Source organism: Talaromyces stipitatus, genomic scaffold (genome assembly GCF_000003125.1).
Source record: "Talaromyces stipitatus ATCC 10500 scf_1105507295523 genomic scaffold, whole genome shotgun sequence".
In the NCBI taxonomy this organism is placed as follows: Eukaryota; Fungi; Ascomycota; class Eurotiomycetes; order Eurotiales; family Trichocomaceae; genus Talaromyces; species Talaromyces stipitatus.
In genome coordinates, this window is record NW_002990113.1 from 1,453,828 (window position 1) to 1,468,199 (window position 14,372).

The 14,372-nt window shown below is 46.1% G+C and overlaps 6 protein-coding genes across 6 annotated transcripts; 2 read left to right on the forward strand and 4 right to left on the reverse strand.

Moving 5' to 3' along the window:
* Positions 1-833: 833 nt before the first annotated feature.
* On the reverse strand, positions 834-1,735 carry TSTA_064600 (uncharacterized protein; the record flags this gene model as incomplete). The annotated part of the gene is made up of 2 exons (XM_002340340.1): positions 834-1,009; positions 1,084-1,735. The coding sequence occupies 2 exons, from the start codon at positions 1,733-1,735 to the stop codon at positions 834-836; spliced, it is 828 nt and encodes a 275-aa protein (XP_002340381.1).
* A 1,863-nt stretch (positions 1,736-3,598) lies between these two features.
* Positions 3,599-4,844, reverse strand: TSTA_064610 (uncharacterized protein; the record flags this gene model as incomplete). The annotated part of the gene is made up of 4 exons (XM_002340341.1): positions 3,599-3,890; positions 3,927-4,023; positions 4,105-4,328; positions 4,369-4,844. 4 exons carry the CDS (start codon positions 4,842-4,844, stop codon positions 3,599-3,601), a joined length of 1,089 nt encoding a protein of 362 aa, XP_002340382.1.
* A 698-nt stretch (positions 4,845-5,542) lies between these two features.
* TSTA_064620 (siderophore transcription factor SreA) lies at positions 5,543-7,285 on the reverse strand. Its single transcript, XM_002340342.1, has 3 exons — positions 6,937-7,285; positions 6,364-6,884; positions 5,543-6,311 (listed from the first exon to the last, which is right to left on the reverse strand). The coding sequence occupies exons 1-3, from the start codon at positions 7,254-7,256 to the stop codon at positions 5,671-5,673; spliced, it is 1,482 nt and encodes a 493-aa protein (XP_002340383.1). The 5' UTR covers positions 7,257-7,285; the 3' UTR covers positions 5,543-5,670.
* A 1,197-nt stretch (positions 7,286-8,482) lies between these two features.
* On the reverse strand, positions 8,483-9,925 carry TSTA_064630 (fungal specific transcription factor, putative; the record flags this gene model as incomplete). The annotated part of the gene is made up of 2 exons (XM_002340343.1): positions 8,483-9,203; positions 9,255-9,925. The coding sequence occupies 2 exons, from the start codon at positions 9,923-9,925 to the stop codon at positions 8,483-8,485; spliced, it is 1,392 nt and encodes a 463-aa protein (XP_002340384.1).
* A 485-nt stretch (positions 9,926-10,410) lies between these two features.
* On the forward strand, positions 10,411-11,453 carry TSTA_064640 (uncharacterized protein; the record flags this gene model as incomplete). The annotated part of the gene is made up of 3 exons (XM_002340344.1): positions 10,411-10,446; positions 10,502-10,915; positions 10,983-11,453. 3 exons carry the CDS (start codon positions 10,411-10,413, stop codon positions 11,451-11,453), a joined length of 921 nt encoding a protein of 306 aa, XP_002340385.1.
* A 676-nt stretch (positions 11,454-12,129) lies between these two features.
* On the forward strand, positions 12,130-13,134 carry TSTA_064650 (uncharacterized protein). Its single transcript, XM_002340345.1, has 3 exons — positions 12,130-12,299; positions 12,360-12,463; positions 12,538-13,134. Exons 1-3 carry the CDS (start codon positions 12,204-12,206, stop codon positions 13,070-13,072), a joined length of 735 nt encoding a protein of 244 aa, XP_002340386.1. The 5' UTR covers positions 12,130-12,203; the 3' UTR covers positions 13,073-13,134.
* The last annotated feature ends 1,238 nt before the right edge of the window (positions 13,135-14,372 follow it).

Here is a 14,372-nt window from a genome sequence, read left to right on the forward strand (position 1 = left end):
TCGACACCCAGAGGCTGATAGTTGGCTGATTCATGAGTTTTCTGGGGAACCTCAAGCTCTTGAGATGGGAGTTACCAGTCCTAGACGAGTCAGTGTATGATATATCCATGGATGAAAGCATGGGTGTGCAGAGACGGTATATCGAGAGGTAACAATCCACATAGCCGTGTCTGACTCCATAGTAGAATCATTAAATGATGGACGTATTCTCTCAGCGACGAATAGAGAGCCAATAGTCCTGCAATACAAACTACATTTAGAGACGTCTCATTTACAAAAAGTAGGAATCTTTTCCATCTTGGTCATTAGCCGGTCGTGCATCCAGCAGAAAACTTAATCTAAGCTCTGATCTCATTCAATCAGTAATATTTATTGTACTGTAAATGGTCCCAATGACAGTACAGCCTTGGACAACCCTTTTGCCACAACTTGGCGACAGATTTAGAAGTAACTATCTGAAGAGCACCTCATAGTATTGGCCGCAGGTTGCGGCATTTACCTTACAAGACACCGTCGGACAGTCTCTACATGTGTTGATTCACGGTGAAGTCAAAGGGGTTCTCGGGAATATCAATGCTCCCCTTCCACACTCCATCCTCTTGGAACCAGTGAGCCGTGCCGAAACTTGGAAGACGACTGAAGTTTGCATACACGCGCTTGAGTCTAGGGCAGGATTTTGCTAGAGTCCGCACGTCGTCGAGGGTCGGCAGCAGTATCCGTGGATTTCGATTTGGACCGTTCATGACCTAGACGTGGGAAGGTTTAGCGATAATATGGACAGGGAAATAATCCTGGATATGTCCTAATGTACGGCTCATACCTGACTATGGCTCTCATCCAGCGTTGACGGTATTACCACAATCTTCACCGACTGTAACATCGGGCAAAGAGTTAAGATATCCAAGAGGGTAGCCAGATGAGAATCTGGGCGTTCCATTCTGATCGCCACTCGGAGTAAGAATAGCTCCCTGTGGGTCATTAGCACCATTCTCAGCTGCTCCAATGTTAACTGGACTAAAGTCAGAGTAAGATATTTCAACCCTCGAGGTGCTGTTGTGCCGCCTACGAGCGCTTCTAGTATACCTGGTGTTCCACTCGGAGGCCAGGGCACAATCCCCCTCGGTTTTGAAGCTTTAGGGTTCATATTGAAGTTCAGGTCCACGATGGCCGGATGGATGAGCTCTCGGAGCTCAGGTATTGGCAATTTAAGGATAAAATCATGGATATCGACTTCAAAGGTGTACTCAACATGCAGGATGACTAACCCTCGTTGTCCAGGACGCCTGAAAGCTTTACCCAGGCCGACAAAGAAGTCTGGGTCCCCGTGTACGTCAGACAGGTATAGATCGACCAGATCAGGGATCAGATACAGAAACTGCTGGGCGTCACGTCTGGTTTCCGCGTTGGGGCCAGTTACATTCTGCCGGTAGAGTCTGAGGCACTTGAGATCTGGCAGGCGTTCACCCAGCGTCGATAGGAAGCCTATCGGGAACCCCCAGGTAAAGTAACCGAGGTTCAACTTGAAGATTGATTGTGAGAGCCGTGGGATAGAAACTGTCATCCCAGATGAAAGATTGAGCAGACTGAGATAGTGCTCGTTCGGGTGAACGTCGCCCTTTAGGGTCACCTCTTTGAGCCTGTTATCTTGGAGCCTCTCGTGGTATTCAGCAGGAATGTCGAACGAATTATGAAGCACTAGGTGAAAAGGTGGAACTGTTGACCGTGCTCCCGCCATCTCGAGAGGGTAGTAATAAGGGTTTGCTTTCTGATATGTCCCTTTTCGCACTAATCAGATTATTTTCGCCCAGCACGACGTCAGAGAAGGATGAACAGCAGTATGGGATATACGATTTGCTGACAAGGGAGAGACTTATAAAACAGCGTTAGCCGTGGCCTTTTTGCCAATCCTCCCATCGTTAGATGGAGTTGAGGACGACGTCGTGCACGAGGCGCTTGGAAAACGTAAATGGTGACCACTGACCACTCAGATTTCATGGGTTGCAAGTCAATACGAGCGTCCCAGGCTTAGTATACCAGATTAGCAACTTTTGAATTTCTTGGGAAAGGTACGGACTTTAGCTTCATTCTTTAGATACTGTATTTTGTGAAGCATGGTGGCTCCTGCCTGGCCTCCTCTGGTGTCAAACATTGTCCGTCCCTCTGCCAGGTTAGTATCGTATATATTTGTTATTTGATATATATAATATAGGTAGTTATAATCAATTGAACTCTTCCGATGATGAATACCCTATTCCTTGAGAACCTCTCTGAAATCACCATCATATTGTCCCAGAATCATAGAGTTCTTCAAGTCCACTCGAAAGCGAGCCGTGATAATCTTCCCACGCTTGTCAATCACATGGCCCACATACATTTCGCCGTCTGACTTTTCTTGAGAAATTAAAGATGTATTGTCTTCTCCAAAGCATAAGGCACGATATGCGGACCCCTGTGCGGTTTAGCATGAAAGGAACATTTGGTATCGACACCTGCATCACCGGTCCCGCTCATATGTTCAAAAGACCCCCTCCAAGCTCGGAAAATCATTGATTAATGCGGATCATGGCATTGGTGTAGTTTTCATTGCAATAACCCATGGTGGGATCAGCTTTTCGGACCCCACGCCGTATAAACGGTAGCTCTTGATACCCGTCTTCATCACACAACGACGGGTTCACGCCTGGATCGATCAGGAAAGCACACTGGGTTGAAACGTTCCCAGATCCGATCGTAGTCCCATAACAACCACATTAGCGCGGGGTAGTCATTTAATTGGACGATATAACTGTTCTGGACCATCTGGAGCATTCGCAGGTCACCCTTGTCGAAGTCGAGGCTGTTCAGTCAGGGATTTACCACTAACTTAGTACCTGGCTAAGCACTAGTTAGAAGTGAAACAGTTCAATTGGCAAAGATAAAACACTTTACTAGAATTTGGTGAGTGGTAACCAAGTGATTGCCAGGTTAGTTTGGTGAAAGAAGATAATAAACACGTTAAAATCCACTTACACTTTTTCTGATTCCAAGTGATATTCTACCTGAATCATGTAAGAGGGTATGTCCCTATCCTTGGAGCGTGGATGTATCGATTTCCCAAAACGTAGGGTGTGGATGTACAGTAGAATCTGGCTATAACAAACGGGAATGCCTCTCCGCATTTCCACTAATATCAGCTTGGATGACTCTAATATGGGAACTGAAGAGTCACCGAGTTGTTAATACTAAAATGAATTAATATATTGGAGATGCCCTCCATCCCCAAATCGAATTGCTTCTGGGTATATGGGCTTAGGCCCTGAGTGGCCTTCTGTTCGTTATAGCCAGGTTCTACTGTATTTTAAACATTCTTCAATTGCAGCAGTATGCTGAGATACAATCCGGCGTAGGGATAGTGTATTAAAAGCGACAATATTTTGGCAAGCATTACCCGCGAAAGACTGCCTGTGTCTTGAGCCCAAGATTTTTCAATTTGAGAAGCAACATATCTCCGTGACAATTTATCTCCTCACCCATCTAACTTGGCTCCCATACAACTTGGAAATAGTGTCCGCGCTTCTGCGTTTATTTTTCCTGCGCTATTTCCACCCTTCGTTGCCTTTCATCGTGGTTTAGTCCCGATGTAGCTAGGCAGGCCGAGAGACGGATTGATCCAAGGATGACCTTGAACTGGATGATCTACTAAACACTTCTCGACCAGCACCCGGAAGGCTTCTGAGAAACGCTTTGTTACCTCTTCGGATCTTTTCCAATGGTTCCTATCAAATGAATATGCGTCGAAGGACTCATTGGTCACACCCATGACTTTAGGAAACTCGTTGGCCAGGTCAAGATAATCAAGTCGGTATCTGAGGGCTTTATGCAAGCCATCAAGCTCCTTGTCGGTAAACTTCCTATGAACTCGGCCATCAAATCTGCGCTATCTGCACCTGGCTCCTAATAGTGTCCGGTGGGCACGGTCCGCAGCGCATCCCAGCGCAGTTTCATTTATGACAGAGGTATCCCGCTTCGACGCTTGAGGTGGAGCTCACATTAATCGTCTCGAGCAGAGAAACATATTTCCTTTTCATCCGCAAGCTGATCAAACCGCTTATATGCGTTGTATACAGAGTATGGAGTGCTTAAACGAGACGTAGGTAGAGTCATTGTGAACATCAGCAGTATTCCATGAATCCTCCTCCTCAGTCATAATACTGGTATGTAAAAGAGCACTCGCGATCATACTCCCGCAGGCTCGACCGAAACTGGAACTCATGGGTTGAGATTCGCTCTTCTCCTCTTCGCCAGCTGCCGTAATCCCACCCACATTAAGATGCTTGTCCGCTTGTCCGCTTGTCCGCCGGTTGCACAACCCAGCCGCCAGAGAAATACAAAGTCGTGAAAAGTGTCACAGATGTCCCGGGTTTTATAGCTCGTTTGACGTCCTGAGTATGTAGATTCGGCTTGTTTTCACCAAGAGCCACGCCAAAGGTCATTTGATCTCCGTGGCCGAAAATCAAGACTACCAGGTGCTGGTCTTCATTTACGGCCGGGTATGATTGTTCGCGCAAAGTACACAGAAAATGTTCTAAGAGTTCTGGTCGTGGGTTCTGGTCGTGGGACAACGCGTAGACTCCCACTCTGGTCGATTTGTGGCAGCATTGATTCATCCAGCACAATTTTGCCTTCTCCCTTAGGATCTTCATGCGCATACTCCCCGTACTTATGCACGATGTCTTCAGGCTTCTCGCAAGCCAGCTATATCTGTGAGGATGATGGCCCGTGGAGTTGGGAAAAAAGGTAATGGAAGAGGTAGGAGTCTGAGAAGAACCAACCATCATCCGTTGGGTTAGCTCTACCTTGCTCATCAGCGATGCCGCATACTGCGAGAAGGCGAGTTATAGGGCCGACATCCGGTGGGCAGACTGTCGCAAATGAGAGGCCCTTCAGGTTATCTGGTGTAATAGTAGACATACTATCTATATAGCTCTACAACCGCGCTAACCGCATCTAGCACAAAAGGTGATGGGCGTATTACAAGTATAAATAATCAGCTTGAATAACTATGGCAGATGAAGAAAGATTTCTGCAGAATTCAGATATATCTACAAGAGGCATCTAAGCTGTTCTGATCTGGACTCGGGCTGGAAAGGTGGCCAAGTTACCCGAACCTGGGCCCCTGGCTCGGTTTCCTGGCATCCCCTTTGAGGACCCCATCGAGGGCCCTTAAAAAAAGAAGTAAAAACACCAAAAATACATACGACAACTGGGATTCGCTGGTGGTCACCCACCCAACTACTAACCAGTCGGCGTGTGGCTTAAGTATGGCTGAGCGGACGGGAAGCCCTGTTTTCCACACCCTATGGTCGTATGTGCTAGGTGAGAGGAATCTATGATTCATAAGGAGTAAAGCCATAAAGAAGCTCGGTAGACAATGGCATGGAAGGAGAGGACAGGACATGGCATAGACCAGTGTCATTGATCTTAGATCCGGAAAGACTAGCTTCAAAGGGCATTCTCGTAATTCTAACTTGGGGACTCGTCTATGGACCGGATATCTGGGCTTCCTTTCGTTATGCAAAGTTCTACTGTATATAGTGATCAATTCAACTAAGTGGGTTTTCGGCTAATCAAAGCAGTAATATGGGTATAATCTAACATATTCATATACATGAAACTCGTCATTATCAGTCGCTACTCCAATTCAGCCAATTCGCGTTCTTTTGCTTTTAGTGCTTCTCGCATTAACTCTGCCTCTCGCTGAAGCTGGACTCGTCGCTCGTACTTATAAGCATCCGACTGTCCGGGGGACGGAATAGGAGGAGATTGCGAATGCCGATATCCATCACCTGGAGGCATCTTGTTGGTATTTGCTGGATTGGCTCCGGGGTTTAATATCGAGGAAATAGGACTGAGTCGCGCTGGCTGCGTAGGGTGCATCTGAGACATGATGGGAGGGAGCTGATTGGATGATTCAATAGGTGGAAGAGTGTCGCCGTCTCTAGTAACAGAAGCCGCGCCTGGGGAGTGTGATTGGCGCTGGAATGTAGATTGTAGTTCTGGAAGACGGGGACCAGGATGATGAGGAAGCGTAGCGGCTGCGCTCATGTTGTACCCTGTGAAATCGACAGGTGGTGGTGCCAACATCGGCCGATCGAGCCCATGTGTGAGTCTAGCAGGATGTGCTTCTGGAGACGCGGAAGATTCGCCTTCAGATTGAGTCCCGAAACCTGGTGAATGATCACGCATGGCAGGGACCACTCGTTTACGTCGTTTGATGATGGACTTCTTCATCGTGGTTGGCCGATAACACCCGTGGAGTTTATAATACAGACCTGATTATATTAGCATGCTTTACTCAGTCCAAGTAGATTTCACGAAACTCACCACAAGCATTGCAGATAGGATGGCCATTCTCGTCTCGTCGCCACAATGGCGTTACTGTAGTACCGCAATTCTGACATGCGACCAGCAAATCTCCACCATTTTCGGCACTGGGGACATTCGAATCAGCCCCTGACGAGTTTGGCGGTTGCTCGGTTTCACCGGTAGGTTGCGCCTGCAAAGGCTGGCTTGATACGCGGGCAGTAGATTTGAAAAGTCGATTATTGTAAGCTGGGCAGCCATCACAACCTTCTGCACCACCAGTTCCATTGCAGTTTCCTCCACCAGGACATGACCCTGTTGAGCCAGAACCGCAGCCGCTTTGAACTGGAGCCGTGGTTGGATCCGGTGATGCGCTATGCGAATCTGAATTTGGGCCCGGCGTTGTTATTTGCGGGCGATTTCGATTCCTTTTCGTGGGTCTATGAACGTTTCTAGCTTTTAGATAGAGTCCGCAAGCATTGCAAATTGTCGCACCCGTTGGAGACCTCCGCCACAACGGTGTACTCTTAGTACCGCAGTTGCTACATCTTTATTAGTCTTTTGAACTTATACTCAGATCAAATGTCTTCTCACCTGCATGAATGTCCTAGAAAAGCCGTGTCGCGCCCCAACGGTTTCGGTGATCGCTGTGGCCCTCTCGACATGATACGATCAACCTCCAAGGTTGTTTGATCCGGCATCATATCCATTGTATCCGACATAGCTGGCTTATTTGTGCTTTGCCAATCTTCATTGCCATTTGGCAACACTCTGTCTTGTTGTGGAAAAGCTAGAATCGGACGCATTCCTCTAGCGGATGAGATCAGTTGCCGTGCGGCGTCCAGATCTTCACCAGACCGTACAGGTGTGGTGTCCAGTTTTCGCTCCAGAGTGAGGGACGGCACAGTTTCCATGCGTTGTTGAGCCAGATGGGCGAATTCTATAAATAGGACTTGGTGAGATAGTCGGCTATGTGGATAGTATCGAATACGTTGATGGCGAAATCCGAGGCCGGCCAATCCGCTTTAAATTTCAAGGCAGCAGTATTAACCACAGTTATCAAGCCATATGTTGAGTGGACTTGCGACTGGACTGCAGTTTTGATAGATTAGAAAGAGGCAACCAAAAAGCCAACGCCACCACGGTACAACAAAGCCAAGCAGACACGAGGCCAACGACTGTGGCGTAAGTCGTATGGAAGTCGTTAAAAAAAGACAGAGGTGAATAAATGAACAGTAATACGTAGGTGATAGCAAAGAAGAATGGTGACAAGTCACAGATAAAGTTGGATGAGTAAGAGTCGGAGCTGTCGGTGGGTGGCGTGGTCGAGGTGTGATACGTTGTACGTCGACCTCGTGGAGTCCGGATATCCGCCGATTAATCGTTTTGAAATGACAGGTCAGTCGGCCATGGAAAGTCTGCAGGAGACGTTGACAGTATGCCTAAGAAGTAAATCGAAGACCGTTTGCTCATGGACTGAGTAGCGCAAGAAGGTTTGGTGATAAGTCAAAAGAGCCGAGCCATAGGACAGATTGTTTGTATCTGATTAGATTCTGGCAGGACTCCACAGAGGAGAAGAGGAAAGTTATGCCAAGCGAATCAAGGGGCATACCCTGTTTGAAGAGCAGAAAGATTGACGAGAAAAGGCGGTCTCGAAAAAGCCGATACAACAGGAGAAAACAAAGGGAAAAGGTCCGTCTAGTGGAGAGATGACGGAATAAATGGCTTGGATATGATAAAGACGCGGAATAGGAGAGAAATTTCCGCGAGACAAGCACTGGATTGGCTCAGGATGGTGGATGAGGTTGTAGAACAAGCATCGTAGGCAGCGATGAACTAATTTACCAATGGGCAGCCGCGTCAATGTCACTGTCGCCATCCACACAGAGCGGGTTGATAATAGGCTGCTGCTTATTGGTTGAGCTTATGTCGGGAAGTATCCACTTTCGGGATCTCGAGCTTCTATATCGGGAATAGCGGCATATATCTTACGCAGTTACACTATCTGTTTTGTCTAGCGGTATTTTGTCTGTTCGACAAATGAGATTCCAGTCAGCGGAATTGGGTTTGATCCTATTGGATTTAATTTACATACCGCTAGTAACACTCATACCGGCAGTATCGGAGCAGACGCCTTTCCTTATTTTGACTCCCGATGGCGAATATCTCTAAACACTTCTCTCAAGTCGAGTTGGATGCCATGAGTACTAGAACCGTCAGGCACCCGTTTCAACGTGTCTAGTACAGATCTAACCGCAATAACAACCCTGTCAGCGAATGCAGTGATAGTATTGAAATGTACCAAATATTGAGCCTCAATCCGAGACCGAAACGCGTCGACAGCCTCGCACTTTTCGGTCGCTGAAAGTATCGCGTAAAAATTATCGCGACAGAACTTTTCCGAAAATATTATCTGGCGGGCAAAATAGCAAATCTCAAACCGCAGCAAAGTGAAGAGCATCTCACTTTTCCCGGTCAGGCTAGCAGGAAGTTCTTTCATATCAGGATCCAGCATCGAGTCATTCACATTAGAAGGAAATGGAGTATTGAATGACTTCTCCAGGATAACTGGTTCCGTGTCATGTTCCACTGCCATGCAGACATCTATTACACATATCTGCCACCATAGACGTCGCCGCATTTCTGCCTCGAAGGGTAGGTAGCCAAGAGTCGTTCCATGGTGATGGAGTTTGAGTCGGATTGCGTTTCTGATCGCCACCCCTATCAGTGTATGTGCATCCGGCCCTTGTTCATCACGCGCCGCACAGGAAAGATATAGAACGAATGCCTGCAGACTCGCAATGTTCGGTGAGTTCAAAAGATCTACCCTTGCTAGAGCAGTTTCAACAGCGGCCCGATACCTGCCGCTGAATTAGCGCAAGGTCCTTTTCCATATAAGTCGAAACACGAACCTGCTAACTAAGGTTCCCTTTTTCTCGCCCAAAATATACTGACAGTCATCAGATGGCATGTCGACGACAGTGCAATAGTAGATTGCAAACATCTGACATTCTATATATGGTTCCACCCGATCCAATGCTCTGATTGCGTTGACTATCTGTCTCTGGAGGGATGGGATGTGGAATAATTTCAAGAGCGAGTCAATGCTGTCAATGAATCTCTGCCATATGAGAATGACAATGGTCGGGGATGGATGGAGAGAGCTCAGCATCGGCAATGGATCGGTTGAGAGAAATGCTGGCTGGCTGTGACGGGGTTTCATTGACTCCTCCGTGGACCATGGTACCATCTCAATATCTGTTGTGTCATTCGAAACGGTAGCTCCGTGGTTTGTAGGCGATGCCTTCACGAGATCTCGTTGTTCATGCTGCCTTGCGAGACTCATTTGCAACAATTGCTTGATTTCCGATATGCCCCCCTCCAATGATTGTAGCCTGAGTTCAATGCCCTGTATACGGTCTTGCAGATCCTCATGGCCGCCAGTCTCAAGAGCGGATTCTGGATAGATGCAATGAATTCCAGTCTTGACACAATATGAACACGGAATAGAGCGGTCACATTTTATTTTCCGACGGCGACATTCGTTGCATGATGGACCGACTCCTAGTACCTTAGGTGGCATCTTTAATAGTGCAAAGACCTAATGTGCTTGATAGTAACGACTTTTTGGAATAGCCCGGATGTTACCAAATGGATAAATGGATGCGGTTGGATAGAGCGGAATGTCCGCAGATTCATTAGGGCAACTTACATAAGCCAGAGCTGACAAAAATTGATTATTAATGGCCTGTATCTCTCATCTCACTAACCCCATTTCTTAGTCCATACACCTGATAAATAGATCATATTGATATATTGAATCCTGTCAAGTGGGTAGGGGCGCATCGCCCGCTGTGGCCAATCACTAGTGATACGTTCATAACCATAAACATGATGCCAGCTTCGCAAATGAGCCCAAGAAGTGGAAATACTACCGTGCTTTGGAATTGTTTATAAATGGTCACTCTATCTGCTCGTTCTTCTATTGTTTTGCGACTGAAGACAAAAAGGAATCCGTGCTTGTCAAAGTCAAACTCTGATCGTTGAACGTAGTTTAACACAAGTCAAATGGCTCCTCCACTTCGAAATGTTGTCCTCATCGGAGTACGTCGAGACTATCCTCACTAAATGGATAGAGTCAGACTAACAACTGGCATAGGCATCCGGTGACATTGGCCGAATAATCCTCGACTCCCTTGTTGAATCCGGACTATTCAGCATCACCGTCCTCACACTAGGCTTGAAAAATGCCACATTCCCTCCAACCGTTAATGTTCGCAAGAGTGATCTTTCAGACAGTGAGCTCGAATCCGCTTTTAGGGGTCAAGATGTCGTTATTTCTGTGGTGGGCATGTCGGCGTTGCTGGACCAGAAGAGATACATTGATATAGCCGTACGAGTTGGAGTGAAGCATTTTCTTCCGTCTGAATTTGGTGCAAATGCGTCGAATGATGTTGTTCTTGAATTACTTTCTATTTTTCAAGGAAAGAGAGAAGTGCAGGAGTATCTGAAAACGAAAGAGTCGAAGAATTTCAGGTGGACGGCACTTGGGACATCGATTCTACTCGATTGGGTATGCATATTCCGTTGCTGTCAAGTCTATAGCTTAATCAGAATGTTATTTCTGACTATCATCTTAGTCACTTGCGAACGGAATCTGCGGATACGACATCGACTCCCGTACAGCTACGATATGGGACGACGGCAACAAACCCTTCGCCATGATCACAGCCAAACAAATGGGACAAGCAGTGATTTCCGTCCTTCGACATCCAGATAGGGCTGCTAACCAGTATCTTCTCGTCGCTTCGGTAGTTACAACACAGAACGAGATTCTCTCCTCTTTGGAAAGAGCGACGGCTAGCAAGTGGACGGTCATATATACAAGTACAGAAGAGAAATTGCGTGAAGCCACCGACAGGATCAACAAAGGCGACTTTGGTGGTTTTTATACCATGGGAACAGCTAGCATGTACGCGGTCAAAGAGGGGTTAGGATCTGATTACACAAAGGAGGAGAAGTTTGCCAATGGCTTGTTGGAATTGAAGATGGAGAGATTGGAGGATATTGTCAATGAGGCGGTACGCTTGAAAATGATCAAGCAAGAATAAACTGCCTACTAAAGAAGGTAGTGACATGTTTTTCTAAGCCCCTGATTGGCGAAATTTCAGCGAATACTACAGGTTTAAAAATTTCCTATTTAGGAAGGGTTGCATAAGCTATCTTCAAGCTCATCGCAGCAGCGAAACACCGGTAAAGCTTAGTTGGACCAATATAGCAGAAAAAACCTTTAGAAAGAACTAGAAATTGAAATCATCTGGTATGTCTATCCCTACTGTGATTTCGGACATCTTACACTTGATTGAATAAAATCCAATGGTCGGAGATGTTCCACCTGAGTATAGCCACTCTTTTGATTTTCAACTATCAAAGATCAATCTGGAGTTATATGGTGATGTCAATAATAGAATAGACAAGACACTTGAATTGCGCTTGCCTGATTATATTTACTGTGGCGAGTTAGACTTTTTACTCGCCGACATTTTGCAAGCAATAGGAATTTGTTGAGATACCTACCTAAGCATTCTCTAGAGACGGCGTCATTTCGGACTCCTAGTCCCGTCTTCTAAGCATATCTCTTCCACCACTGGCAAATAGCTCACATCATTCTCCATTCAGGGTTTATGGTTCGTGGCTAAGTATGTCATGGTATCCTTGGAACCACTCGGAGCTTCATTTCCGTCCTGAAGTTACATAAAGTGGGCAACCCAACTACCATCTACTCTTAAGAAACTCAAATTTGCACGAATCTTGAATTTCTAATATCAAAATCTAAAAAGTGCTAAAAAACTACTGTAACAATGGGCGAATCAGCAGGGTCAATCATTTCTGATGTTTCACACCAGAACATTGACACATGGCTCCGGCCGTCTACCTTTACAAATGAACTGGAAGAGGTAAGATCTTGCTATACCGTTGATCCTTCTTAAGTAAACTTGTCTTACATATATGTGCAGTCTGTTAGAGGCCATATCCACCAAGAATTGACCAGCTGGCTATTCTACCGAAAGCTCGCGGCGGATTGTTCACGAAGCAATCTCGCTCTACACGGGTTTGCCATGTATGTTTATCCAAAAGTTGCAATATTTGTCCGCTTCATTGTATGAGCTGAAAAGCTAACTGATTGTAAACAAGGCTATGGGAAAGGAGTGCCTGGGAATGTCTGCTTGACATGAACTGGTTGGAAAAGTACCTCGTCACTCGCGGAGGACGCTCGAAACCCACCAACATCGAGGCGCCAAAAATCGATTTCCCAGATTCACCTGTTGAGCCTGTTGGACCCTGTCGGGAAGCTTTCACAGTCCAGAAGAAGCTCTTCGAAGATCTGCAGCGGTTGGTTACTTTGGCCGAAAAACAACAAGACACTGCCTTAGTGACAGCCATAGAGTCACGATACCTACGCAAACATGCGAAGCATTTGAAGAACCTTGGAGATCTTGTACAGCAAGTGGCTCGAGTCTCAAAGCAGCATGGACTCGGTCTATATCTTTTGGATTCAGAGTTGCGTCGTCATAATGGTGTTATTCCGTGGATGTCCCTGAATGATCCTGATAGTCATTTTGAGAGTGTCAGTGTTCTTACAAAGAAGATCAATGAGGGACTTGCGCTTGATGCACATGCCGCACATCATCAAGGAGGAGCGCATGGAGCGAAGGGCTCTGGACATTAGCTGTATCTATAGAAGAATTTTTGTACCTATATTGTCAAGGAAATGGACCTCTCTTCTCCTTAAAACTACGTGTTTGAGCCCAGTGGCCGCATCTGGAACCTGAGCCAGAGGATGATCTCTTGCTGTTACAGGAGTAATATTCATCAATTTTCAAAATGATGGTTTCGACTATTCTCTCCATATTTAGTCTACCTAGGCAATCTCACCTTTGATTACTTTATAAAATATAGGACTGACGTGACTTAATATACCGGAGTGCCATTCATCCCTAGATCAAACTTACTACGAGATAATTTGACTGGGTCCTGGGAGCCCTTTTGCCCATTATACTTAGGTTCTACTGTATTTCTATCCGAATTTGCATAGGCACAACGCGTGTTTGCATTACGTATACATAGGTAATCAGTCTCAACCACCACAGGCAGCACAGAAAGAATTTTCCTCCTCAGCTCTCGAATTTCCGCTCACGACTGAATTGCAAAATGTCGAGCGATGACCCATCTCCTGCGGTATCGATGCCCAGTATCCCTACTAACGAGTGCCATGTGGAGTGGCAATTTTACGATAGAGTCGTGGAACTCGTCCACAGCCTTGCTGTCGACGGCAGTGTGGATGTCCAGCAGTTATCAGACGCGCTTGAGAATTACTGAAGCCCTCCACCATCCAAACCCCATCTTTGGGTGTCTCCCATACAGCCACACAAAAATTGCACATCGACTACGATGATTTAGATGTCTAGAAAGAGCCACAAGGGCCGACTGTTCCGTTTGATGACAAGTCTGGTAAGTCTATAATAGAATATAGCAGAATCTGGCTATAATGAAAGGAAAGCCGCCTCATAATTCGACTAATATCAGCTTGGATGGTTCCAATACGGAAATGCAGAGCTTCCGAGCTGTTAACACTAAAATGGATCGATATACTGGAGGTGCCAATCTCACTTCTGGATCCCCAAGAGTCTTCTGTTATTCATGGCCAAGTTCTATTGCATGTATTGTTTAAATATTCTATTACATGATTATTAATATTTCTTATTTAGATTATGGTCACCGCAAATTCCTTACTACACGTGAATGGCAGTACCATAGCTGTGAAGCCATGACTAGGACTATCATGGATGTTATACTACTACCTACTTTCTCTTATAACCTCAAACCTAGGAGTTGTGTATCGATTCGGGGCGAGTATAGTGTTGTAACAGAACCGACCAGGTCGACGGTACTGCTGACTATGTCTTGGGTTATTCCTTGCTTGAGGATCCTTTTGAATCACATCGGACATGTTCAGTGATTACGGAAGC

What these genes read in the sequence shown, in the direction of transcription:
- TSTA_064650 (XM_002340345.1), top strand. Translation starts at nt 12,204, where the DNA reads ATGGGCGAATCAGCAGGGTCAATCATTTCTGATGTTTCACACCAGAAC. An exon ending in TTACAAATGAACTGGAAGAG is followed by an intron (nt 12,300 to 12,359) that starts GTAAGATCTTGC and finishes ATATATGTGCAG; the next exon opens with TCTGTTAGAGGCCATATCCA. An exon ending in GCTCTACACGGGTTTGCCAT is followed by an intron (nt 12,464 to 12,537) that starts GTATGTTTATCC and finishes ATTGTAAACAAG; the next exon opens with GCTATGGGAAAGGAGTGCCT.
- TSTA_064620 (XM_002340342.1), bottom strand. Translation starts at nt 7,256, where the DNA reads ATGGAAACTGTGCCGTCCCTCACTCTGGAGCGAAAACTGGACACCACA. An exon ending in TTTCTAGGACATTCATGCAG is followed by an intron (nt 6,885 to 6,936) that starts GTGAGAAGACAT and finishes ATAAAGATGTAG; the next exon opens with CAACTGCGGTACTAAGAGTA. An exon ending in TCCTATCTGCAATGCTTGTG is followed by an intron (nt 6,312 to 6,363) that starts GTGAGTTTCGTG and finishes TAATATAATCAG; the next exon opens with GTCTGTATTATAAACTCCAC.